At 53.1% G+C, this 25,208-nt stretch overlaps 1 protein-coding gene across 6 annotated transcripts in view; it reads left to right on the forward strand.

Annotated features, from left to right (window-relative positions):
* The first annotated feature begins 236 nt into the window (after nt 1-236).
* LOC122388875 (protein polybromo-1-like) overlaps nt 237-25,208 on the forward strand; it is a 32,750-nt gene continuing 7,778 nt past the window's right edge. Inside the window, exons 1-24 of one of the 6 annotated variants that reach the window (XM_043380359.1) lie at nt 253-423; nt 2,036-2,191; nt 4,438-4,557; nt 5,064-5,189; nt 5,517-5,660; nt 11,191-11,293; nt 11,819-12,952; nt 15,120-15,223; nt 16,003-16,101; nt 17,068-17,327; nt 17,607-17,764; nt 18,071-18,183; nt 18,853-19,017; nt 19,292-19,591; nt 21,242-21,393; nt 22,100-22,211; nt 22,371-22,538; nt 22,859-22,951; nt 23,174-23,286; nt 23,587-23,769; nt 24,059-24,083; nt 24,243-24,350; nt 24,510-24,621; nt 24,870-25,150. In XM_043380359.1, the coding sequence (XP_043236294.1) occupies nt 2,060-2,191; nt 4,438-4,557; nt 5,064-5,189; nt 5,517-5,660; nt 11,191-11,293; nt 11,819-12,952; nt 15,120-15,223; nt 16,003-16,101; nt 17,068-17,327; nt 17,607-17,764; nt 18,071-18,183; nt 18,853-19,017; nt 19,292-19,591; nt 21,242-21,393; nt 22,100-22,211; nt 22,371-22,538; nt 22,859-22,951; nt 23,174-23,286; nt 23,587-23,769; nt 24,059-24,083; nt 24,243-24,350; nt 24,510-24,621; nt 24,870-25,150 (4,305 nt within the window). In that variant the 5' untranslated portion in view covers nt 253-423; nt 2,036-2,059. Of the gene's footprint in view, nt 424-2,035; nt 2,192-4,437; nt 4,558-5,063; nt 5,190-5,516; nt 5,661-11,190; nt 11,294-11,818; nt 12,953-15,119; nt 15,224-16,002; nt 16,102-17,067; nt 17,328-17,606; nt 17,765-18,070; nt 18,184-18,852; nt 19,018-19,291; nt 19,592-21,241; nt 21,394-22,099; nt 22,212-22,370; nt 22,539-22,858; nt 22,952-23,173; nt 23,287-23,586; nt 23,770-24,058; nt 24,084-24,217; nt 24,351-24,509; nt 24,622-24,869; nt 25,151-25,208 lie in introns of all 6 variants that reach the window. The other 5 variants (XM_043380360.1, XM_043380362.1, XM_043380361.1 and 2 more) reach the window with 5 other exon arrangements.

Here is a 25,208-nt window from a genome sequence, read left to right on the forward strand (position 1 = left end):
ATACAGGCAATGCATGATCATGCAATTTTACCCTGTTTAAGAACAAATTTATTTAGTGGTGGTGTTCCGGCTTCCCGCGTTACGAACCGAAAACCTGCGCCGCATTTCTAGCTTAATTTGTTCTCTGAAAAGGTTTGTGCTAGTGCAAACAGAAAGTCGGACATTTTAGCCACTTGTGAGCCGAATCGCGTATAGGAGCATGTGCCTTCTTCAGTGATTTATCATACACATGTTTCGCCGGCGATAAACAAAGCCAAAAAAGACGCCAAAATAGTTAGTCCCGACGCTAGGATATCATTGGAGCGTTTTTTTTTTTAACCATCGCCCAGTGACTGAAGAATATTAAAGCTGATCATGGGCAATTTGCGGAACTGCTAATTTTTGTGTACAACCTGTGGGTTTTCTTGCAAACACAAGCTACAGGTAATGAGGATTGCCAAATCAATAATTCGATGAGTGGTGAATGAAATTAAGTCTAGTAATATGAATAAGTGGAAAGTTTGATCCATTCCACCAATGCTGCATTGACTTAAAAAATTTCCTTTAATTTAAAAACGTGTTTTTTGGTTAGGAGAAGTGCAAGAAATCAAAATGGTGTCGGTAAAGCTGGTGTCACCGTCGCCGCTAACCGGTAAATGTGTAGATGAAGTTAGTTAGAGTAAAAACATAATCTAACCTGACCTTACCTTAGCTAACCAACCTGCAACCTACCAACCTACACACCTAAAACCTACCTTTAGGGTAGGTTGTACCGTTGTAGGTAAGGTTAGGTGAGGAAAAGTTAGGTGTGTTTTGGTCTACGTCTTGTCGTCTCAATCTGGCATCTTCCAGCCTGGGACACCAGGCTTACTTAATACCTAACCAGTAACCTACCTACCTACCGGCTGCCGCTGACGCCTGACGGTGACACCAGTTAACTGATGCCTGAGAAATCATCTTTATAATGAGGATACTGTTTTTAAAATTAATCATGTAAGGAGTGATTGAACTTTTATGTTTAGTTGAGTTTTGTTAGCTTGGGTTTGGTTGGTTTATATCAGGTTAGGTTAAGTTTTTAATTAGGTTAAGTTCTAAATCAGGTTAGTTAAGTTTTTGTTATGTTAGGCTAGCAATTTTAGCATTTTTCACCTGGGTTCAGGTTTTGGTACCTTTTGTGTCTGGCCAAGAAATTCAAACCACATTCCTTTCTGATTTTCACACTTTATTCACATATCTTTCTGATTTGTGCTCAGTTTATGTGGAAATTGTGCCTACCAAAATGAGCATACTATTATGATGTCACTTGATGCAGCTGTCACCAAATGTTATGATGATGGCACAATGTGTCCACAACTCTTAGGAATGCTTCACTTTTTCAGTGTCAACAACATCATAATTGAGTAAGTAAGCAGTTCCGTGCATTGTAATTATGCATTAAATGTACCTAGTGCAGGATACACACTCACAGCATGACTGTTCTTATATTCAGATCCAAAATAGGTATATGGAATTAATCAGGATTAATTCTTATGTTTCAGTTAAATGATATTCAATTTTCTCAGGCTCAGCTTTTGCTACTTTGTGCTGTTTTTTGCTGGTTAAACCATATGATTAGTCGAAACTTGTACTCAGAGCCAAACTACTTAAGGAAAAAATGGACTGTTCACCTGTTGGCTGTTGTACCCTGAAAAGGTGTCTTAGGATTGCCATCTCTATACTAGCTGGCAGGACATGGGTGGAAGTCCACTAACATCCATGCATGAGGCATGCAGTACAAAGCTATGCTGCATGGTCCTGAACATGCGGCATATAGAAATTCTCAAAGAAAGCTGTTCCAGGCTATGGAACTATCAATGGCTTTGTATTGAAATAGCTTTGAAATATCATTGGGTTCTGAATGGAATACCATTGCTTCAGTAATATAAGCATTTCCTACCACTGAACTCTGAAGCAAAAGGTACATGTCGAGATGGATGGCAATAGGTGCTTCTCCTTTAGTCTGTTGCCTACCACACAGGGTCAGTCACCACCAGACACCTGCCTCTCTGGTTCTCAGGAACCTGCCCCGGTGCCTCTCAGGATGCCGAAGAGGAAGCGCCTGAGCAGCAGCCACGACGACGACGAGGAGTCTGTGACATCAGAGTCGAGCTCGGCGGCCCCCAGCGCGGCCGGCATCGGCACCCGCAAACGGCGCCGCTGTGGCACCGTCTCGGTAGGTCTGAGGAACGGGGTAAATGTCGGTCCCTGTGTAACTCACGGCACCCGCAAACGGCGCCGCTGTGGCACTGTCTCGGTAGGTCTGAGGAACGGGGTAAATGTCGGTCCCTGTGTGACTCACGGCACCCGCAAACTGCACCGCTGTGTCATCGTATCCGTACTTCGAGAGCTGTAGGATCGTTCTTGCTATGATGGGTAGATGGTCTATAAACAAATGGTGCGGTTAAGTGAAACGATAGAGGGTCATCATGCTCGCGAAAAGTGGTGAGATATAGGGGATTCTTCATGGCTCCGAGTGGAAGATATGTAAGGATATCTTTTCCAAGCGGGTTACTGAAAAACCGAGCGACGAAGGAGCGAGGTTTTTCTGTAACACGCGAGGAAAAGATATCCGATCTTCCACGAGTGAGCCATGAATAATCCTATATCTTTCTATGTTGAGGTTTATTCTTAATTAATAAAATATTATATTTAAATGCATTCATCTATGTAAAAATAGATTCAGAGTACTTTGTTCTTATTTGATAAGTTTCATCCATAAACAATGTCGTTCGGTTATTGGCCATCATCACTTGAACTCTTGATTTTTCGCTATGAACCCTCGAGACCTTATCTTTGCATCTCAGAGGGGTGCAGAGATAACAAATTCTTATCTTTGCATTTCAGAGGAGTGCGAGATAGAAATATCCCTGCACTGTAGACCCAATGGCAAATAAACCTCAACTAGAAAGATAAATTATCCTTCCCACCCTCACATGGGCACTGCTGCTTTCTAATATTCACATGGACAACGCAAAACATTTCACAGTTAGCAGACACGGAATGTGGTACCAACATTGCTCCGAACTACGAACAACTGCCGTGTCACTTTGGTGATCTATGGCCATGTGGTCTGGTCCAACTCCGAGCCTCATTCAGTCTCCGTCACAGCGTGACATTTTAACCGTCCCGTTCGGTGTTTGCACCGATGTTCATTTAAATAACCCACATATTCATGATCGATGGTTCGGTCTCACGGCTGGCATTTTGCATTTTTTCTGTTTTGTTGCCTTGCAGTTCTGTCTGACCAGTATAACATAGCATGTACTATATATAGTCCGCCACTGGACGATGCTTTTCGTTCTTCAGCTGGAATCTGCAGCGGTCTCTCTTATATCGCCATTCATCTATCATTCCGTCTCCCGCCCTCACCCCGTCCGTTTCTCTGAGCACCACACGGCCTTGCTGACCGATCCATCCATCCTCCCACGGTGCCGCCCGTAACCCGTCTGCCTTGCCCGTCCGTTACACCCCGCAGTCGCGGCTGGATTTCCCTGATTGACGCCGAAAAATGCACGCTGTGGAGCGGTCTGCGGCCGTAGGACGGTGTCCTGGCCGGTTTCACTCTCTGCAGCGTGTGTACAATGGTCTCGGGCGTCCACGCCGAGAGAGCGGTGGCCCCGAGCCGTTCCCGGAGACGACTTTTGCGTCGGCCCGTTTGAGAGATGCATCTCGGGGCGGATTTGGCGGCTGTGTTTTGCCCGGCGGTGGGCCATTGTTACTCTGTTTGTGGGATGCCGCACAGACAGCTGATCATGTCTGTATGTCTGCACGAATGGGTTCCACGCTGGTCAGTCACCGCACCATCCCGGGTAGACTGTACGCTGATGTGTGGTGATGTTTGATGTCGGTGACGTCCGCTGATGTTTGCGAAATCCGTTGACTGGATGATGTGTATGATAAATAAGTAGCGAGTGGTGTTGGCACGCTTCATGATTGCGGTAGTTGTGATTTAGGGTCACTGAACGGTGAACGCTGTCACACTGCGCTGCTCTTGTCTCTCGTACACCAATGAATGAATGGTCGGGAATAGTGAACTCGGTGATCCAGAAAGAGTTGGGCTAGATTGTGATTTAGCGATAGGTTTATTGAGATTTAAGTGAAGCCTTATTTTTATAGGTAGCGAATGCCACTGTGTACTACATGATTTACACGGGGAGTGACAACAGGGTCTTAATAAAAAAAAAAAATGAACCAGTAATAGCCGAAACCAGGAGCGTTGACCCTGTTTGGCTCCTTTATCGCTCGTTATGTGATTCTGGCGATCATTTTATCGTTTTTGGAATGGAATGTTTGGAATGTCGTTTTTGGAACGTTTGTGAAACGCTGCTTATCGTTTAGCGTACATATGTTATTGAATAGCTCTTTTCGCCTGATATGCTGTCTGCTGACCAGTCTCCGTATCTGTGGCCGTGATTGCAGCAGGAGCAGCTGAAGCAGCTACTGGAGGCCGTCCTGAACCACAAGCGGGCCGATGGGTCGTTTGTGTCCGAGACGTTCTACCGGCTGCCCAAGAGGCGACTCAACCCCGACTACTTTGAGGTGAGCAACGGAGCAGGCACATACGGCGTGAAGATGAATGCAGCTAGACAAAATATAGTACTTTATGTAGATATTCCATGTAGTTAGCGGGAGGATGATTAACACTTTTTGTTATGTATTTTATTTACTTTTGAAGTAAGGCCTTTTCCTAAACGGTTTTACGAACTCAAAAGAACAATATCGTCCATCGATCATATTTAATCCCTTATGCGAGTCGGATGATGTTGCATCTCATCTGCCACACCCATGCCCCATCTCTTTGTAATTTCCCTTGAACAATCATATGAGGATATGTGAATGACGCTTACATTAGTTTTGGCATGTCCGGAATAGTCATCTTGTCTGAAATCTTTCTACTTAGCGGTGTCGAGAAAGCTCGACAGCCAGCACACCCCTTTAATCCCGTTGCGAGGTATGCTTTTGTTACCATGTCACGATCTCCGCCGCTCGAAGTCCCGTATCGTCTGCCCTGAGCATGGGTTCACCAGGCCTGAATCGTTTCACAGACGGTTCAGAATCCGATCGACTTTGCCAAGATCCAGGTGAACCTGAACACGCACCAGTACGATGATCTCAGTCAGCTGGCGTCTGACATTGAGCTGCTGGTGGAGAACGCCAAACAGTACTACCCGGTGAGCCGCGGAGGGATGGGGCGCTGTGTGTGCACTCATATGGTCGTTTACTGTCAGAGAGATATTGATACGGTATCATCCGTATCATCGCTGGCAAAGATGATACGGTATGAGTTGTGCTGGAAACGACGATCTCTTGTAAGTCAGACCCGGCTCAGTGTGTTCTTCCTTGACTTCAAGTCATCACTGCCATGTGAGAGCCGTTGTGAGATGTCTATTATCTTACATTTTCCGTTTCGTAATTGACCCGCCTTTCTACTCCTTCATAGCGCTCCAGTCGGGAGAACACGGACCGTGTTGTGACCCCGTCCCCTACCTCTCCCTCAGCGCTCCAGTCGGGAGTACACGGATGCCGTGGCGCTGTGGAATGCCTTCAACGAGCACCGCGCCGCCATCGTGCCAGAAGAGGCACTCTCGGAAAAGAAAGACGACGAGAAGCCTGAGAAGATCACACTGCGGATCGGCAGAATGGTGAGTCTGCATTTGAAACTCGCACACAAAATTGAATCAACAACACTGTTGGAACGCATACATATGCAAACGGCAAGCTTGAGGTGTTCCACATTTAATATGTGTTCTGTGTGATGAATGGTTAAAATTTAGTTGTTTGAGAATGAGACCGATACATTTTTAGTTTTTTAGTTACAGCTGACAACTATTTATTGCGAATATTGTCACAACATTATGGCAATTATATTGAACGATGAGCGACAGCTTCTCCGCTTCCGAGACATTGTTAACACACGAGGTAGATGTGGCGGCGAGAGACTGCTGAGATAACAATACGGATGGATTATACACATGTTGGACGTGAGTATTTAACGGACCACGCTAAGATATCACTGAATTGCCAGACCAGTGTTAAATGAAGATGGCTGTCCTTCCACCACTGGCTTTGCGATGAAACACTGACAGAGAACAGATCACGTGAACACGGACACACCTCCCTATCACACAAACTCTTCTTACGAGCCCCGGCAGTTTACTGGGCCTGCTCTTTGGCCGGGTACAGGTCCACGATCTTCCCTCCCTCGGGCCGCACGGCTCGCCTGTGCACGGTCATGGCGCTGGTGATGCCCAAGGACACGGCCAGCGTCACGCCAAACACCACCGACATGGTGATGACGTCCACGAACGTGTTGGTCGGCACGCCGTACAGCTGCACCACCAGCTCCAGCTCCCGGCGGCAGAACGTGCTGCCGTCCACGCCGGCGTTAGAGAAGCGCAGCCGCACGAACGGCAGGCAGGCGCTGTACTGGCCGCAGTGCCACTTGATGCCGTTCAGCAGCGGGTGCGGGAACACCGGACTGTCGAGCAGCTCGTCCGGGATGTTGACGTTCTCGTCGCTGACGGACGGCGCCCAGATGCGGTCGACCAGGCTGCGCCGCCGCTCGGCGCTGTCGAAGCGTATGGCGTCGGGTCGGTAGCCGGAGCCCAGCACGGTCATGGTGTAGTTGCCGGTGAAGTTGCGCGCCTGGTAGGTGGTCCAGTCGAGCAGCACCAGCCGCGGCTGGAACACGTCCGAGTAGAGCAGGCACGGCACGCCGCGGTCGCACAGACACCGCGGACACTTGTCATCCAGCGCCGCTGCGCGGAACGTGCTGGTAAAGTTGAACAGCAACGTGGTGCTCGGAGGGCAGCCCACGGCCACACGCAGCGGCACTGGAGGACGCCGACGGCACTCGTCACTCCTCTCCCCGCCGCCAGAGCCGCCCTGGATGTCCAGAGAGACGGACACCCAGCGGAGTCCCTCCCCGGGCCGGCGCTGCGTCTGGAGCGCGTCCGGCAGCGGCCGCACGGAGGCGGTGCACCTCTGCCAGCCGTCCGCTGCCGCGTAACAGTCGACCCCGGCCTGCAGCAGTCCGCTCGGCTCAGTGACCAGCCGGGCCGTCAGCCGGCCGGGCACCGTGAACCCGAACTGCAGCTCGTCGCCGCGGTCCAGGTAGACGGCGTGCGGCAGCGCCCGGATACCGGCGCCGTCCCGCTCCGGCACCAACTTCTCGTAGCTGTCCGGCGGGATGTACACGCTGCCAGGCTCGCTGAAGTAGAAGAAGCGGGCGGCGCGGTCCAGCAGCCGCGCCCGCTCGCGCATCCGCTGCATGGGACTGGCCAGGTGGTCGGAGGTGATGTTCTGCTGCTGCTCCCGCTCCAGGAACTCGGTCTGCACGAGCTGCACCAGGTACCGGTAGCCGGCTAGGACGGCCGGCGGCGGCAGGTCGCCCGGCCACCGCTCGGTGACCGCAGGCGGTGGTGAGAGGTGCAGCGGGGGACGCAGTCGGACCCTCTGTAGCCGAGACAGCCGCGTCGCCTGCGTGCGCGAGATGAAGGAGCTAGCCCGCGCGCCCAGACAGGAGAGGTCGAGCGCGGCCAGCGGAGGGTCGGTACCGCTGCCCGGGCCGCCGCCGTCGGGGCCAGTGGCGAAGTTGAAGTTGCGCCGGGAGGCGGCTATGTTGACGGTGCGCGCGGTCTGGACGGTGAGCCGCGGCGCGAGCAGCGGCAGCGGGGCCAGGAACGACACGGCGCCGTCCGCGGTGTCGGCCGGCACGGGCACGGCCTGCAGCAGCAGCTCGGTGGGCCCGGCCGCCGGCGAGTCGCCGCTGACGCTCAGCTCGGGCAGCTCGCGCTGCGCCAGCAGCCGGCGCAGCAGGCGCTGGCGCAGCACCGGCCCGCTGGCGCCGCCGGCCGCCGCGCAGCGCAGCTGCAGCCGCAGCTGGAGCCGGAAGGCGCGCAGGTCGGGCCGCAGCGAGACCAGGCCGGAGATGTTGCCGATCTGTTCTGCCGGCAGCAGCTGGAAGTAGCTGCGCGCAATGCTGAACTCGGTGCCGGAGACGTTGAAGGCGACGGTGCGGTTGGCGGCTGCGCTGGCCGACCCCGTCAATGGTAGCTCGGTACTGGCGTTGGCTGGATGTTCCGGTACGCCATCGACGTTTTCCATCATGAAAATCCAGTCGACCCCAAGAGTCGTTGGTTTAGGGTATTCGTTTGTGTTTAAGTCACTTTCTTCGCTTGTTGCTGTCGTGGGGGAGGGGCTCTCAGTTGTAGTGTTTGCTAAGGTCATTGCTTCGTTCTGTGGGCTGGTCTGGACGTGGTCGGTTTGACTTTGAGTTGATGCGTAAGTCAGTGTGATTTTCTCGCTGTCAAGATCCACTTCTGGCCTGTCGAGTTCCACCTCTGATACCTCGTCTACGACTGATATTTCCCAGTCACATACCGCCTGCTGCTGCAAACACAGACAGCTATTGAGGCAAAAATAAATCCAGCCCAGTACGAGCCATATAGACATTGCGAGTTTCGACTAGTTGCGCGTGTTTCGCGCCCTCTGTGCCCAAAGACAAATTATTCGCACACAAAATTGTTGGTTAGAATTAAATAGGCTTTATATGACTGGAACCTAGATTGGGGCTTCTGCAAAATTTTAAATGCACGTTTCTTGCAAGCAATACCATGCGAATCCAGCACGTGCATTCTTGAATATCGAACCGAACGTGCACAATTCGTGTGGCACTTCTCGCTCGGCCTCGGCACGAGCTCGTTATCTTATGTGTATACAGAGCTGAGTGAATGGCACGGACATGCCGAGACGTTAGGCATGGTATGTGTTACGGATGTGTCGAAAGGGTAAAAAAGGGAGTGTGCGGAGTTCCCACATGTAATCCTACCGTGTCCGCGTAGAGCCCTCGGCCTCAGCGCATTCAGTCCTGATTACTGGAATAGAGCAAACATATCGCCTGAGGTATCACGTCTCCGAGTTGTGTCTTAGATGTTACACTGTCTTCAGGATAGCCCGATCATTGGCGTTAGTTTATGCATATCAGATATCGCGTCTCGCGTCTTCCACCGAACCCGGGCCCGGGATCTGGGGATGGCTGTTTTTCAGTCGAGGTATATGAACTTACCGTTTCTTTTGGAAAGGATCTTGTCGATGACAGCTCTTCGTACTTCGAGTATTATAGTTTATCGTGTGTGATGTGTCGACAGCCTCCTGTCACTTGTGGCAAAGAATTGTTGGATGGTGATGACCGTGACAATCACTTCAAAATCAAAACATCTGTCTTACGTGCATGTGTGCATTTTCGTGGTTTCAGTGTGCTGACCTATTTATTTTCTTCTTAAACTGCGCTGTATGCAATATCAAGTGCATCTTGGTGGACCCGATGTTTCGTAAGACATTGTTTTGGGATTAGTATTATCTCCACGTGTGAGTTGACATTGAAACTCGAACCTTGGAGCTGGTCACCGGTGCCGGCCTGACCGCCCGGACCGGTCGCCGGGTGCGTCTCCGCCTGGCTCCGTCTCGCTCGTGCCGTGCTAAACCCATGTAAACCATCGCCGAGCGGCCCAGCGCCGGGCGGTCGGCCGTCGGACGATCCGGCCCGGTATGTCGGGGGGACGCGTCACGCCGGGTGATGCATCACTGCAGCACAGCTGGTGACGCTGGTGCACCAGTCACGGACTAGCGGAATAAACCCACCCGATGTCGGCCGGACGGACGGGGAGATCGCCGAGGGCGGCTCGCCCAAGGGTGTGAGCCGTGCACTCAGATAATTGTGAATACATTCGATAATTACGGAGATGTTTAGTGACGGCGGACTGGGTCTGATATGGCTGGGCGACCTGCATGTCAGCCGTGACGGCTCTGGTCATCCGAGCTGCCAGTTTCGGGAAGTAGCGATCCCGCAGCGGTAACGTTCGGATAAAGCTGCCGGTTTGTTGAATCATTTGTTATGCTGGCGTGCATTGCTTTGTTCCGAATCACCTGGATTTCATCCAGTCTTCCATCACTTAGTCAAATTGTCTCGTCACATACCGACTGATGCCTGGAACATAGAACACCTCCTACCTCCGCCGTGCGGTCTGCACCAGGGTCCTAAAACTGTGTCCTCACTGATGTGTGTCCTGAACGGACTGACGGAGAATGTTGTAATACCGCCGGTCGGCAGGGGGTCCGAGTATTCGGTACTGCCGACCCAGACACCTCTCACTCTCGGGAGGCCTGGGTGAGTCATTTTTGACGTCGGACGGCTTTGGTGAGTCATTTTTGACGTCTGGACAGCTCTGGTGGGTCGGCGCCTTGGTTCACGGCCGTTCACGGTCACTGGCGGTGTCCGTGTGATGTCTGTGTCAATGTCGGGATGTCGGTGACACCGTGTGTCAGCTGGGCGCGGGTGGGACCGTTACGGCTCTCCGGCGGTCGGACATTCCTGGCGGCACCTCATCCGTCGGCGCCGGACGGAGGACTTGTCACCGCCAACGGGTCTCCCAGAGGCGCAGTTACAGGCCGATTAGCCGAGGACCGGTGCTCAGAATGCGTGCTAAACGGTACATCAGGCATAGGTGGTGTCGGCGTCAGAGATTCGTCATGTGTTTTATATCTTATCGGCATCGGCGGAACTGTGAACAGAGAACCTGCGCCACACTGGTCAGATGTGAGATGAGATGCTGTTTCCGTCTCACGACAATGATGTATGATTTAATAGGTAGAGCAGGATTCTATCTTCTGCTAGCTTGCATAACTCTATTCAAACTGGAAGTCGATGGCGGGTCATTGGGGGCTACACCAACAGCTCCTCCGTCTGTGTATTTTAATGCCCTCGCCAAATCTCCATCTGTCTACCGTTCGCCGCCATCCTCTCGCGTCTTTTCGCTCGTGTCTACCGACCGCCCCACTACCCCCCCCCCCCCTCTTTGTCTCCTCAGCATCGCTGGCGCTCGGAGCCGACCCCGCTGACCCGTCCCGTCTTTCCGCTCCCGTCTTTCACCCGCCCCACTAACCGCTTCCCTCTATCTGTGTCTCCGCAGCACCGTCGGGACTCGGAGCCGACCCCTCTGACCTATCCCGTCTTTCTGCCGGTGTCCGCCGGCCGCCTTACTAACCGCTCCCGTCTCTCTATCTCGGCAGCACCGCCGGGGCTCGGAGCCCACCCTGCTGACCACGGCTCTTTGTTCTCAGCACCGCCGGGGCTCGGAGCCCACCCTGCTGACCACGGCTCTTTATTCTCAGCACCGCCGGGGCTCGGAGCCGACGCCGCTGACCGGTGACGAGGAGTCGGAGGCGGGCAGCTCGGCGGCGCCCCGCTCCGAGAGCAGCAACTGGACCCCAGGAGGTCAGACGGGCCGCCCCAATCAGCGGGTGCCATTTCGGGGATGCTGAGTGTAGACTGTGTGAGGTTGACTGTATCATTGTTTTAGCATATGTTTTTTTTTAATTTTATCGATAGTAAACACTGATCTGATATTCTGAGAACTCGGTGTGTTCATGGAGTGCTGCTTAACTGTGTTCTTGGATGATGAATCAAATAGTGTTATTTTTTAACTGCATGAAATCATTACAACCGGTTGTTAAGAAACGGAACGAAAGCTTTTTAAATCAACTCTGATTTCAATGAAATCATTCCAACGGAAATTTGTATGGGAAATTATGTATCCTTCTGGCGGCGGTCGCATGTTTTTTATCAATGCTGTCCTTTCTCTCTATCGCCAGCAGTAAGTAATTTTTAGAAGTTCCCTTAATTTGCCACCCTCTCACTCCTCTGACTTTCCTCTCTGCCTGTGCCGACCAGAGGCCCTCCCGCTGCGCTGTCCTGCGGAGTCTCCGGATTCCCCCAGCTCCCGGTCCGCTCCGCCCTCAGGCCACCCGCGCGACTTCGGACACCGCTCCACCAGCCGCTCCCGACGGAAGACCTCCGCTTCCTCGGTCCTCCTCAGCGCCGCGCTCAAAGCCAGTCCGCCGCCGTCGCCGCCGCCCGCCCTCTCGCCGCCGACAACTCTGTCTCTGCCGCCGTCGACGCCGTCGACGTTTGTGCTGGGCGCTGCCGACAGTCCGCCCAAACTGGAGAGGGAAATGGGGACGGAGGACGTCGAGGTGGAAATGTCGGAGCTGACGAGCGGGGATAATAGCTACAGCGGAGACCCGGAGAATCCGGTGGGCCAGAAGGGTGATGCTGAAATCCCGTCCGAGGTGGATGTTAGTGACAGAAGGGCTGGTAGTTTGTGCATGGACGACAAGTATGAGGACGAAGACCATATTCTCGGCTTGAGCTCGGATTTTGACATCGAGTCGGAGGGTTTGACCTTAAATTCGACTATTGATATCAAGATGGAAAGTATTGCACAAACACCGCCGATTGAAGAGAATGAAGTCCAGCAAGCTTCCACTAAAAATTACAAAAGGGCGGTGACTGACCCGGCCGAGAGCCTCTCTCCGAAGGTAGAGACTGAAGGTGACATGGACATCGCGAACAACAATATCAAAGCTGAACGAACACGGAACAAAAACACCGAAAGCGCGCCTGGTGGCACGCCAATGGAGGACGAGCCATCGAGGGCTGGCCCAGACAGCATGCTTCCTCCCCTTCCCTGCTCTTCTGAGCCTGGGCGGCCTGGCGCGGACTTAAAGCGGCCCACCGGCAGAATCCTGTACGTGGTCCCGGGCTGGATGTGTCGCGGCGAGTGCCGGCCTCCCGGCAGCTGGGCTCGCGGCAGGGACCGTTCCCGCGGCAGGGGCTGGTCCCGCGGCAGTAGCAGCCGCGGCAGAGGTCAGCCCCACGGCAGTAGCCGCGGCAGGGGACAACCCCCCTACAGTACGAGCAGCGGCAGGGGCCGGCCGAGGAAGTACCCGCTGGTCCCGTGCACCTGCGGCGGCTGCGGCGCAGGCCCGGAGGTCAGGGTGCTGCACGAAGTCCGCCGGCGCGGTCGGCGACCGTCCACGGTAGCCAGGGCCGCCCGACAGGCCGCCCTGGAGACCGCCGTCCTCAGTCCCAAAGGTCCTGTTCCTGGCATCCGGAGTAGTGCGAGAGTGGGTTCCGTAGTGGGGTCTGCAGTAGTCACGAGGGGCGCACAGGTGGGGATGGGAGGAGGGGTATGGGGTGTAGAGCTCGCGTTGGGCATGATAGAGTTTTGCTTTGGTAGTTAGGTTGGGTTCGGTTTTGCTGGAATTTACAAGTTGGCATTGCTTTGCATGCTTTTCTTGGGCTTTATATGAGTTTGCGTTGTTGGTATTACATATACAAACTTCTGCCGACATTAATTGTGCAGACTTAACCCTATTCCTGGCGGGCTCCGCCGGGACAAGAAACTGGCGGGGGGGGCCGATTCGGCCCCCCCCCCTGAGATCTCGAGAACGAAGCAAGATAGCGACAAGCGGTAAACGGCATCGGATACGCACGGCCAAGATCTACAATTTTTACTAAGGTCATTTTCAGGTCAGGTCAAAGATGACGTCACAGGGGTCGAAAAAGTCAAAATGGCGGCGCTAGATATGGAGAGAGTTTTTCTCGAATAACTTTCGAATTAGTCAAGATAGGAACAAACTAAGGGCATCATCGTGATCCTCTCGTCAATCCGCATCGAATGATATATATGTTGACCTCGAAAGGTCAAGGTCAAAGGTTGACCTCAGGTCACGTGACCTCGAGGTCATCATGTATATCATTCGATGCGTCTTGAGCTGAACACAATGAGACCATCCACGCGTCTGTATCTTGTTCCTGTACGGAGTTATTGGCCAAAAACATTTGGTGACCTTTGATGACGTCACATGACCTCACAGCTGCCCAACAGCAAAACAGACCTCAAGGTAGTGAAGGTTAATCGTATACGAAGTCATGTATGGTATATGGGGCCATTCCGACCCGTTTTAGTGGTAAAAACAGGGAGTTGATTTTTCCCCCCATTGACTTATAATGGGGAGGTCGCGAAATTGACCTGACCTTAGGTCACCGATATCAAAATTCCGAGATATACAAATTGCACATACTGGTACCCTTACTAAACCCTGAAGAGAAGAAATTGATCGGTCAAAAACTCTAGCTCTGGCGTGATTGCAAACTTTTCTGAGGTAGGGTCACCAAACCGCCTCTGGTGACCTGACCTGAGGTCAGATCAACTCAAAATTTTCAGACATGTTGCGTAGAAGCCTTTTAGGAAAAGTCAGAAAATTTGAGCTTCCTAGCTCAACGCGTTTGGGAGAAATAACAAAAAAAAACCTCAGGGGGGGGGGGGGGCTCCTGAGCCCCCCCCCCCCGCCAGGAATAGGGTTAACTGTCGATAACTTGTGCATGATTTTTAATGATAGTTAATCAGAATATCGGTGGATCTCCGCGGCTCGCTTTTGTTTTATTTCCTACAACAGATAACATGTGAAAAGTCAATAATATCTGTGCGGTGGACAGAAAGCAAAAAACTTGTGCAATATGAATTTATGATCTACTTGATCACGGAGAGGCAGTGTCAATGTTTAAGCTGCTTGTCATTATCTGTAGTGCAAATATAGTCTAAACAACTGCAAAGACGCCAGAGATGTTATTACTACGTCAGTAGACATGACACGTTCACTTGACCTTTGTGCCACGTTATTCCGAGTATCGGACGTGTGCAAAGTTTCGTTAACACGTTCTTTGCAGATTACCACGGGCCACGGGCCTTGCCAGCCTTCTTTATGACTGCTCTGTTGGTTGGGTTTGTTTTTGCACCAATCTCGGGCCAGCTACCGTGTGTGATATCACTTGCCTGTCTGGTCCCTATCTACTTCCTGTTGTCTCTATCCCGCTGACATGTGTCCGTATCTGTGCCCTCATACTCTCTCTGACCTGTGTCTTTATCTCATTGCCTCCTGTTGCCCGTCCGACCGTCTGAATGGCCTGTCTCTGTAGCCCCCTCCCGTCCCCCTTCCAGCTGCTTCCAGCTGCCCCTTGCTGAGCCCCTGCTGACACCGACTGTCCCTGGCTGGCCTCACACTGACTGAGCCCCGGCTGACACTGACTGTGCCCCGGCTGGCACTGACGAGCCCCGGCTGGCACTGACTGAGGCCCGACTGACACTGACTGAGCCCCGGCTGACACTGACTGAGCCCCGGCTGACACTGACTGAGCCCCGGCTGACACTGACTGAGCCCCGGCTGGCACTGACTGAGCCCGGACTGGCGGTCCGCAGAGCTGGAGGACGCCCTGGAGGAGCTGTTTACGGCCATCGGCACGGCCACCGACCCGGAGGGCCGCCTGCTCTCCACCTGGTTCCAGCTGGTGCCGCACAGAACGGTACGGATCACCCGTCTGTCAGACTGGCTAGTTCCCTGTCTGCAACGGCCTGCCCGTGTGGCAATCTGAGAACGGGATGTTTTTGTCTGATGGTCTCTTGGTTTCTAAAAATTGGTATAAAAAATTGGGGAATATTTGTTTACCTAGCGTTATAATGTCACGGGTAAATTTCCGAATCAATATTTTTATTTGTTATGATTCAAGGACCATTAACCCTTTGTCCTTAAGTTGTAAGCTTCATTGTACAAAAAAAAAAACTCATCTTGAAGGATTGCATCGGCCCCAGCATTGGCTCCATATTCCGTAGCACCTGCGGCATCATCTTGAATCCTAAGATAGCATGTCGTTTTTCTTTTTCTGGTATCTTCTGCTTGCAATAGGAGCAGCTGAGTTTTTTTTTGCGAATAATTTCCAAAGAAAGCCTTGCAGTTTCTCGATCGCCCTGTTTGACTGCATGCCATTGCCTGCCGGTGAGTTTGTAGTGCGTCCTGCGCTTCTGTTTCCTTTTGTGTGCGGTGATTGGTACGAAATACGAATAGTTCACACACACCCAGCCGGTGAACTTAGCCCGGCCCCGGTGGCACTAGTCGGTAGCCTGCAGTGTTTTGTTCCTTTCGGGCCGGCCGGCTGTTTCGTCCGGCACTCCCCGACGTTCCGTTTTGTTGCACCAGTTGCGTTGCCCGGTGTCTGGCGCGGGCGTTTTGTTGCGTTAGTTGCGTTGCCCGGTGTCTGGCTCGGGCGTTTTGTTGCGTTTGATATGTGGCTCCTTGCCTTCTCAGGGCGAGGAGGCAGCTGCGGGTCCCAGTCTTGCCGCCTCGCCCAAACTGCCTGCGTGCCGGTCCGCGGCGGCGGGCTCTCCGCCGACTGACGGCGCCTCAGTGAGCTCACCAGCCCCGCCCGGGCCGCGCGCCCTCCCCGCGCCCTCCCCGCGCCTTACCAGCCCCGCCCGGGCCCCGCGCCCTCCCCGCGCCCTCCCCGCGCCCTCCCAGCACCCTCCCCGGGATCACCCGACTCCCCCACCCAGCCCCGCCCGGGCCTCGCGCCCTCCCCGCGCCCTCCCAGCACCCTCCCCGGGATCACCCCGACTCCCTCGGACCCGCCCCGGTCCGGAGAGAGACCGAGTGTCGGCGGTCGGCTCTGATCTCTGGGGCCAGGTCACGACCAGAGATGTTTTAGGAGATTCTTTTGTCACGGAGACAGACGATCAGTGATCTGATTAGATGGGATTTTATGTTTGATGACGCACTGACGTGGTCCTTCAGAGATGCGTGGTGGTTTTATCTTACGCATCGTATTTCATTTTACATTGCGTGCGTGATCATCATATCCATATCAAGTCTACAATAATCTGAAAGTTTACCGTACTTCCTGGCGATGGGTGTCATGGGATGATTTTTTACATCGTATATCAGTACCTGCCATTGAACTTTAAATCCTAGGCTAGTTCTCCTTATTACACAGCAGTATAACTTGATAATTTTCCGATAATAAGGCGTCGGTGGGCTTATCGTGCGTAGGCGATCAATGCAGTCATATTTCTTCGCAGTGACTGCATAATTGTTAAGCCGACATTCACCTCTCTAAATAAGTTGTCCGATTAAGACGCTTTGCATGTAGTAATTTATCTGTAACGAGGTGTGTGCTACAATTCGCAATCACCGCACATTCTTCATATTGCTGCCGCTTTGGAGTGCAATGGCTGATGCTTGCGTGCGTGGGCTTGCTGAGACGCTTTCACTGACTCGCTGCTCTAGTGCACCTGAACTCTATATTTTTCCACCACCCCCCTCTCGCAGTCGTGGCCGCGCCCCGCGTCTCACCCCGGCTCTCTGGCAATGCCGCAGAAGCTGCCGCAGTACTACGACGTCATCAAGCAGCCGATGGACCTGAAGATGGTAGCGCAGCGTATCCAGGCGTCCGAGTACAGCTCGCTGTCCGAGCTCGAGGCCGACCTGCAGCTGGTCTTCCGCAACGCCTGCACCTTCAACGAGCCCGGCAGCCAGATCTACAAGGACGCCAAGGTGCTGCGCAAACTGGCGCAGACGCGGCGCGCGGAGATCGAGCACGCCCGGCTGACGGCCGCCAAGTCCAGCGAGCGCATCAGGTGAGCCCGGCGGACGGCGGGGATGTTGAGAGGGTAGAAGGGGGTCTGTGAGACGAAAAGCTGATAAAGTTGAGGATGGGTCTGTGGTAACAGGTGATGTGACTTGTAAGTTACTTCCTTTTTGTGTCAATTAATTATTGATGCTCCCACAGCCCTGCAAAGTTGAAAAAGCTATGTTCAAAGTCATAGCAACTGCATTAATTAGCTACATGCCCGTCCCCTGTCTCTGATCCCCTCGCTTACGACTCATTCTCACCCCCCTCGGTCGCGGTCCGTCAGGTCGAAGCGCATTGGCGGCACGGCGTGCCTCTCTGCCGAGCTGTCCCAGCTCACCTATGACGAGGACGAGGAGCGCAGCAGCTCTGACAGCAACATGAGCGAGGACAACCCGCTGTGGCAGCTGTTTGACGCCGTGCGCAGCCACACCACGCCCTCTGGTGAGTAGCGGAGACGGACAGCACGCCATCCAGTGAGCGGGGAGGGCAGTAAATTTACACCACGGCGCCCGGTGGGCCGCGGGGGATGGCATAGGGGCTCGGAACGGGAGCGGGGGGGGGGGGGGGGCAGTAATCCACCACGCCGCCTGGTCAGCGGGAGGGGAAGGGGGAGAAGTTGTAGAAGGTGTTGAGGGTTTGGGGAGCTACACTGCCGCTGCTCGGCTGGCTGCTGAAACTGCTGCACTTCTGCCCTGTTAATGTTTGTGCTTGTTGACGTGGTAACTAAGGTTTGCGTCTGTTTCATAGGTTTCCTGCTGAGTGAGCCGTTCCAGACCCTGCCCTCTCGTCGGCTCTATCCGGACTACTACGAGGAGATTAAAAACCCCATCGCGCTCCGGCAGATCAAGCGTAAAATGAAGGTACGTCCGTCCGACCACCACCGCGGCGTGTGTCATTGTGTCCGTCCGGCACCTCAATGCCGCGCGCGACGGAACAATGCCGTGTAAAGCGTGATCTCGGTACCCTTGTTGATGTAACAAAACTGGGTCAGATGTATCGTGAACATTCGTTGATTAGCAAGAATACGGGATTATTTAATTGTTACCGAGGGCTGATGCCCGCTTGTGGTTGACACTCGGGATATGTGGTTATTTTTGCATGTTGCGTGTTTTCTTATGTCGTCATCGGTTGCATGTTGAGGTCGTGGACAGGTTATTTGGCGTGTTACAATGTTGACCAGACGTCTTACGTGTAGGATATAAGCGAGTGACCTAGAAATGTTCATGGATAAATATTGAGCAGCACTTTTTTTGCCTGCCTATTGACTCTAAGATGGCTGGAGCAAGCCATTATGTCCTTGTTTTAATCACAACACCGTAAGCGATGAATCATCATAGACATAGCCTTGTCAGAAACACCAATGTCTATGCCTGAGTCGCTGTGCGGATTCTGCTGTTTTATTAAAACCAGGACATATCAGTTAACCTAATACTATTAGCGGAAGGATGGCTTTACGTGTCGGCAATCTGGGAAGCCCAGATCAGGGGAGTCTCGTATTGTGTCTCACCTGGCAAATCCGTGGTCGGCAGGACTCGCTGTACTCGGGTATTCAGGAGATGGAGGATGACATGAACCTGATGTTCGAGAACGCCCGGCAGTATAACCCGCCCGACTCCAAGCTCTACAAGGACTCGATCCGGCTGCAGAAAGTGCTGCAGAAAAAGGTGGCGGAGATGTCGGCAGACTTCGACGAGGTGGGTGGCGCACTTCGGTTTCCAGGTAGAGTTTGCTGAAAATTGGTTCATTTACGGATCATGATTTACGGATATGTTCCGACTAAAGGCAGATTATAATTTATCTAGCCAACTCATTTAATTTATAGAACATTGATAAAAAACTACCTTGATGTATCTCCGATGACTTCTGAAGCACTGGCGCTCTAAAGCCACCAATTATCATCACCATAATCCAAACGTCGTTGTCTTCCTAAGCCCGTGTCGTCTTTCTAAGCCTCGTCCCTCGTTTCAGGGCGAGGAGGAGAACTCTGAGGAGGACTCGATGCCCCTGCCGCCGGTGTCCACGCGCAAGGCCAGCCAGCGGCGCGACCACCCAGTGAAAGAGCGCTGCAAACAGCTGTACCGCACCATCCGCGACTATGTCAACGACGAGGGTCGCCAGCTGAGCACCGTGTTCACAGAGCTGCCGAGTAGGAAACTCTACCCGGACTACTACGAAATCATCGACAGTCCGATCGACCTGGCGCGCATCGAGTCCAAGATCCGCGGCGACCAGTACGAGTCCGAGAGCGAGATACTGCAGGACTTCAAGGTGGGTGGAATATACAGGGCAGTGGGAGCGAAATACTGCAGGACTTCAAGTTGGGTGGAATATACGGGACACAAGATGGGCAGGAAGATAGGCAGATAAGCTGAGAGATGGGCCTGAAATGGATTTGAGCGTGTTTGATGACTCATTCGCAGTTATTAACCCTAGAACGCCTAGGGGGGGGGGGTTGTATCAACCCCCCCCCCCTGAGGTTTTTTCGAAGTGCACGCTAAACGGCTTGTCGTAGCGGGCTGAAATTTTCAATACCCTCTGGGGCAGCCTTTGCGCATCTTTTGCCGAAAAAAATTGATCGGGTCATGTCAGGTCACGGAGTTATGACGTCATAAGAGGTACAGCCTCCGGCCGACAGTTACCAAACGTGTGCGCCGAATCCCTAGGTTTTCTGCCGGTGATACCCACATTGTTTGATGGATCATGATGAAACTTCCCATGCATGTTGGGGCAAGCATTGGCTATCGTGTGGTGCAAGAAAATTGACCGGGTCAGGTCAGGTCACGGAGCTATGACGTCACAAGAGGAACAGCGTCCGGTACTATTTTTGAAAAGCGCCCGAACCACTATTTTGCTAATTCTTGTCACCTCAATGGGAATATGCAGCAATATTAGCTTCTATAGGGAGCAAATGGACCTCCCAAATCCAAAAATACAATCAGATTTCAAAAATTTAAATTTTGATTTTTCGAATTTCTGCCGCCGACTGTGACCTTGCCGACTTCCGGCGCTCCCAACGCGCCATTTTTAGAGCTAGGGAAACGAACTACATACCAAACGATAGAGAATTGATCAAGGAACACGATAGTGAAGGTTTCAAGTCGATATCTCCCACCGTTTTGCCGCAATCGCCGCGGAAAGTTGAAAAAGTTTGATTTTTCGGAAAATTTGACCTTTGACCGGTCATAAGTAGGTCAAATGTTGACCTAGGACCAAAAAATATACCACCAATCGCGAGATCTCGTTGAGAGCAATCCGTTGGTTTTTTTCCGCTAAGCTCTACGACCTTCCGTTTCGAAACGCCAGGGGGGGGGGTCGTAACGACCCCCCCCCCTGGTCGTTCGTGTTATGAGAAATGGCCTGGTCGTGCGAGGGTTAACGTGTGGAGATTCATGTCTTAAATGATAACTATGTCCTGGGGAGGGGTATGCAGTTTTCCGAGACCTGCCCGTGCTCAGTGACAGGCGAGAGGAGTGAATATGACGCCAGAGCGACGCTAAACAACGATCGAACAGCTGATAGTGACGGAACCGAGTGTCGCGATTGTCAGTTAGAGCCGAAAGACACGGGTGATTTCATGTTCAACATGACATCACATGCCCATCAAATGTCTGCTCTGAAAAGCTCTGATAAGCCAATCAAAGCAGCTGTCTTTTACGTCTAATTTTCGTAGGTATTTAGCGACAGTTTGGGAATTTTCGTCCTTTTTTACTGCAGTGTTGTATGTTTTCTGTCGTTTTTATACAACCGCCCGATGTAGAGAACAGGATCCTGCCTTAGCTTATCTGTGAGATGGTCTCTGTTTCGGCATTCTGCGTCAATTACCGTTCAGTTCACTATGAGATCCCGGTGCCTATCACCGGGTGTCTCCGCGGCGCCTCATCCGTCTGCCGCCCCTGACACCCGCCTCTGCGTCCGCAGCTCATGTTCAACAACTGCAGGCAGTACAACGAGGAGGGGTCCGTCATCTACGACGACGCCAACGTGCTGGAGCGCGTGCTCATGTCGCGTGTGCGCGAGCTGGGGCCGCTGCCCACACAGGACGGCGCGCGCCACAAGCCGCGTGTACTCAGGTGGGCGCTGACGGGCAGGGGCTGGGAGTGGGCGGCCAGGCCGGGGTGACTGGTGGTCGGTGGACTGTCCGGGTAGCGGATTAATTAAATGGAGCGCACTGTGCTGGATTTATGGACGTATCACGTTACTACAGTTCCATCTTATGTTGTGATCCGCTTTAGGTCAGCTAATTGACAGTGGCTGTCAGTCTAGCTCTGGGTAGATTTGCGTGTGCTATCTTTCCTGCTCAGGGCTCTGGGCAGATTTGAATGCGAGCCCTCCTTCCCTCGTTCTGGGCAGCTTCGGCTGTGATCCCTACCCTTCCCCACGACCTTGCTGAATCTGGCTGGCTCACATGGCGGACGCGCAGCCGGGACGGATTATGGGCAATAATTTACTGTTAAGATGACTAAAGAGGATAGGATCAACCGGGTCAGCGCCTCAGTAGGATTAATCATGAACCCTTTCCTTTGGTCCGATTTAGTTGATTTAGCTATGCTTTCATGAGACGCGGCTGTGTGGCTAAAAATATACAAGAGGCTTGAAGTCAACAATAATCAGAACTGCAGAGCTGCATTTTGCTCTTATTGAACATAACTAATGCTCCAATTAACATGCCCCATCATATGCAATTATACACTGACATTGACGAGGATGTAATAATCTCAAAACGGGAGTCATGAACCGCCGTGCCGTCCACCTGACCGGGCTTGTGTTCACTGACAGCCGCGCCCAGCTGGTGGAGAAGATGTGGACCCTGTTCAACACGATCCGGGACCACAAGGACGCCACCGGCCGGCAGCTGTCGCTTATCTTCGTCAAACTGCCCTCCAAACTGGTCAGTTGTCGCGGATACTGCAACTTTGATACACATTTGAGCTACTGAGCTGTGTGTGTGTGTGTGTTTTTTTTTTTGGGGGGGGGGTCTCGCAGACAATCGAGCAGTTTTTTAACTGTATTTCTTTTCTTTTGATACCGTCATCTTTGAACACGGCAGGAGTACCCGGACTATTTTGAGGTGATCAAGAACCCGATTCATCTGGAGCGGATCTCTCAGAAGCTGAAGACGGGCACGTACAACACGCTGGACGAGATGATGGCTGACCTGGTGCTCATGTTCGACAACGCCTGCAAGTACAACGAGCCCGACTCGCAGGTCTACAAGGTGAGTAGGGAGAGGTGCGGAGGGGGGGGGGCACACAGAGAGACAGGCTGTGGGCTGGGGTAAGTGCACAGAGGCCGGACGGGCACAGAGACGATACGCGCTGAGCCGGGCTGGTCAGTTTTGACAGCTTTGAGCCTACGATGGAACACTTGCCGTTGTTGACACTTGCCACCCAGTCGACTCGTTTCCTATGCTTTAGGTGTTGTGTGTACAAATTTGCCTTTTTGTATTTTGAAGCACTATGGTGGTGTTGCCCCTCTGCCCTAACTATCGTTCAGCCCCCGGTGACTTCACTCTGTGACCGTTGCGCCCCGTTGCAGGACGCGCTCAACCTGCACCGCCTGGCGCTGCAGACCAAGCTGCAGCTCACAGAGGACGTCGAGGAGGTCCCCGACGTCAAGACGCAGATCCAGGTGCGTCTGGTGGGGCATCGTGTGACCTGTATGACCTCAGGGGGTTCTGTGTGACAAAAGGTGCTAGTATATGCCGGTCTCCGGTCGGTAACTGACCGCTATGGTACCGGGCTGGTGGTGAGATAGTGGCTGGTGAGACAGTATCCGTGTCTGAGGAGGCTCATGTGAGCCGTTCAGCCGCTGTGTGCTGACCATGTGTTTCCGTTCTGTCTTTGTCCTCAGGAGCTGCTGACGTCGCTGTTTATCGCCACGTACAACCACCAGGACGCCGACGGACGCTGCTTCTCTGACTCTCTGGCAGAGCTGCCTGAACACGACGAGGTCGAGGGACAGAGGTATAACAACGCTGCGAATGGGCGTCTCATGTTCTGACCCTACGCCCAATGAATAATTGGTTCTGTTGTGACAGAAGGTGCTAGTAGATTCGCGGTCTCCGGTCGATAGCTGACTGCTGACTCTATCTAACCCGACCGCAAATTACCGCGCCCGTAAACCCTACCTTGTCCTTACACCCAACACAGGCCGGCTCATCTCTCCTTACCGTGTGGTCTACCATCTAACCTTGATTATGTTATCTGGCCGCCCATCTAACTTCCACTGCTCCCCTTCTGATGGTCGCCTTGTCGCCTCCCCAGCCGTGTGCGCGGCATCTCGATGGAGATCATCAAGCGCCGGCTGGACCGCGGCCTGTACACGCGGCTGGACGTCTTCCAGGAGGACGTGTTCGCCGTCCTGGACCGCGCGCGCCGCCTCAGCAAGCACGACTCGCAGACGTTCGAGGATGCCTGCGAGATGCAGATGTTCTTCATCTCGTATCGGTGTGTTGAGTTATTGGGGAGAGAGAAAGTGACGTGGGTCGATGGATATGAGGGGCGTGGGGTGAATGAGGGGACGTGGCGCTAGGGCCACCGATGTGATATACAGGTTTCATAGCGGATTGGTATTGACTAGCTAAATGGTAGCATGTTAAGGCGGCTCTCCTTTTTGACATTCAGAAGGACAGGTATGCTCACTGCTCAGCATGGAACGGCACGTAGAACGGCACGTCGGCTCTCCCTGTATGTGTTTACCCCTTGTATAACCTCCCGTTCTTTCTGTCTCCCGCAGTGACGAGCTGTGTCGGAGCGGCACGCTGCTGTGTTGTGTTTACCCCGTGTATAACCTCCCGTTATCGCTGTGCTCCCTCAGTGATGAGCTGTGTCGGAGGGGCACGCTGCTGTGTTGTGTTTACCCTGTGTATAACCTCCCGTTATCTCTCTCCTTCAGTGACGAGCTGTGCCGGAGCGGCACACTGCTCTCGTCGCCAGCTCTATCCTTCTCCCAGGACAACCTGAAGGAGCTCATCGCCCAGCTCAAACCCGAGGTCAAAAACGAGGAGGACGAGAGTCAGGACGCCAAGGTGGGTAACTCGTGCGGCGTGTGTGTGTCTTATTTGTTCGTGGAAATATGCGCATTATTTTTCAGTCACGTATATTCCGTCATCTCGAGTACCCCGCTGACCTCTGGTGCCACCCTCCGCTGACCTTCCTCCTTGTCTTCTTATCCCGCCCTCCACCAGCCGGCGCCGCAGGGGGACGCCATGAGCTTCAACCAGATCCAGTACTGCACCGGCGAGTTCGTCTACGTCGAGCCCAAGGACAAGGGCGTCGAAAAGCACATCGTCAACATCGGTACGTTACCTCGACTCACGTACAGAATGATAAGAACGCCGAATTGTGGGTGCAATGGACGAAGTTGTGGGCCATAGCCATGCTGATTTGGTGGTAGTTATGCGCCCATTGAAAGTTACTTCCAGTGTGATACCTTCCAGATCATGTAATATTTTTGTAGAAGGAGGTATTGCGCTCGCCACTATTGTTTGCAGTGCCCGATCGATTTGCTGAGGGGCTCATAATCCCTCCCTCCCTCCCACTCGCAGAGCGCCTGTGGACCAACAACGAGGGCCAGCAGATGATGTACGGCTGCTGGTTCTTCCGGCCCGAGGAGACGTTCCACCTGCACACGCGCAAATTCCTCGAGAAGGAGGTGTTCAAGTCGGATCAGCACATCGGCTGCCCGCTCAGCCAGATCGTCGGCAAGTGCGCCGTCATGTCTGTCAAGGACTACTTCCGACTGCAGCCGGAGGGGTACGCGGAGCAGGACGTGTACGTCTGCGAGTCACGCTACTCCAGCAAGTCCAAGACGTTCAAAAAGATCAAGGTGAGATGTTTAGAGCTGGAATCGCTATGGACGATGGATTATTTTCTTCTTCTTTTTA

Source organism: Amphibalanus amphitrite, unplaced genomic scaffold (genome assembly GCF_019059575.1).
Source record: "Amphibalanus amphitrite isolate SeventyFive unplaced genomic scaffold, NRLGWU_Aamphi_draft 000338F_arrow, whole genome shotgun sequence".
NCBI classification, from domain to species: Eukaryota; Metazoa; Arthropoda; class Thecostraca; order Balanomorpha; family Balanidae; genus Amphibalanus; species Amphibalanus amphitrite.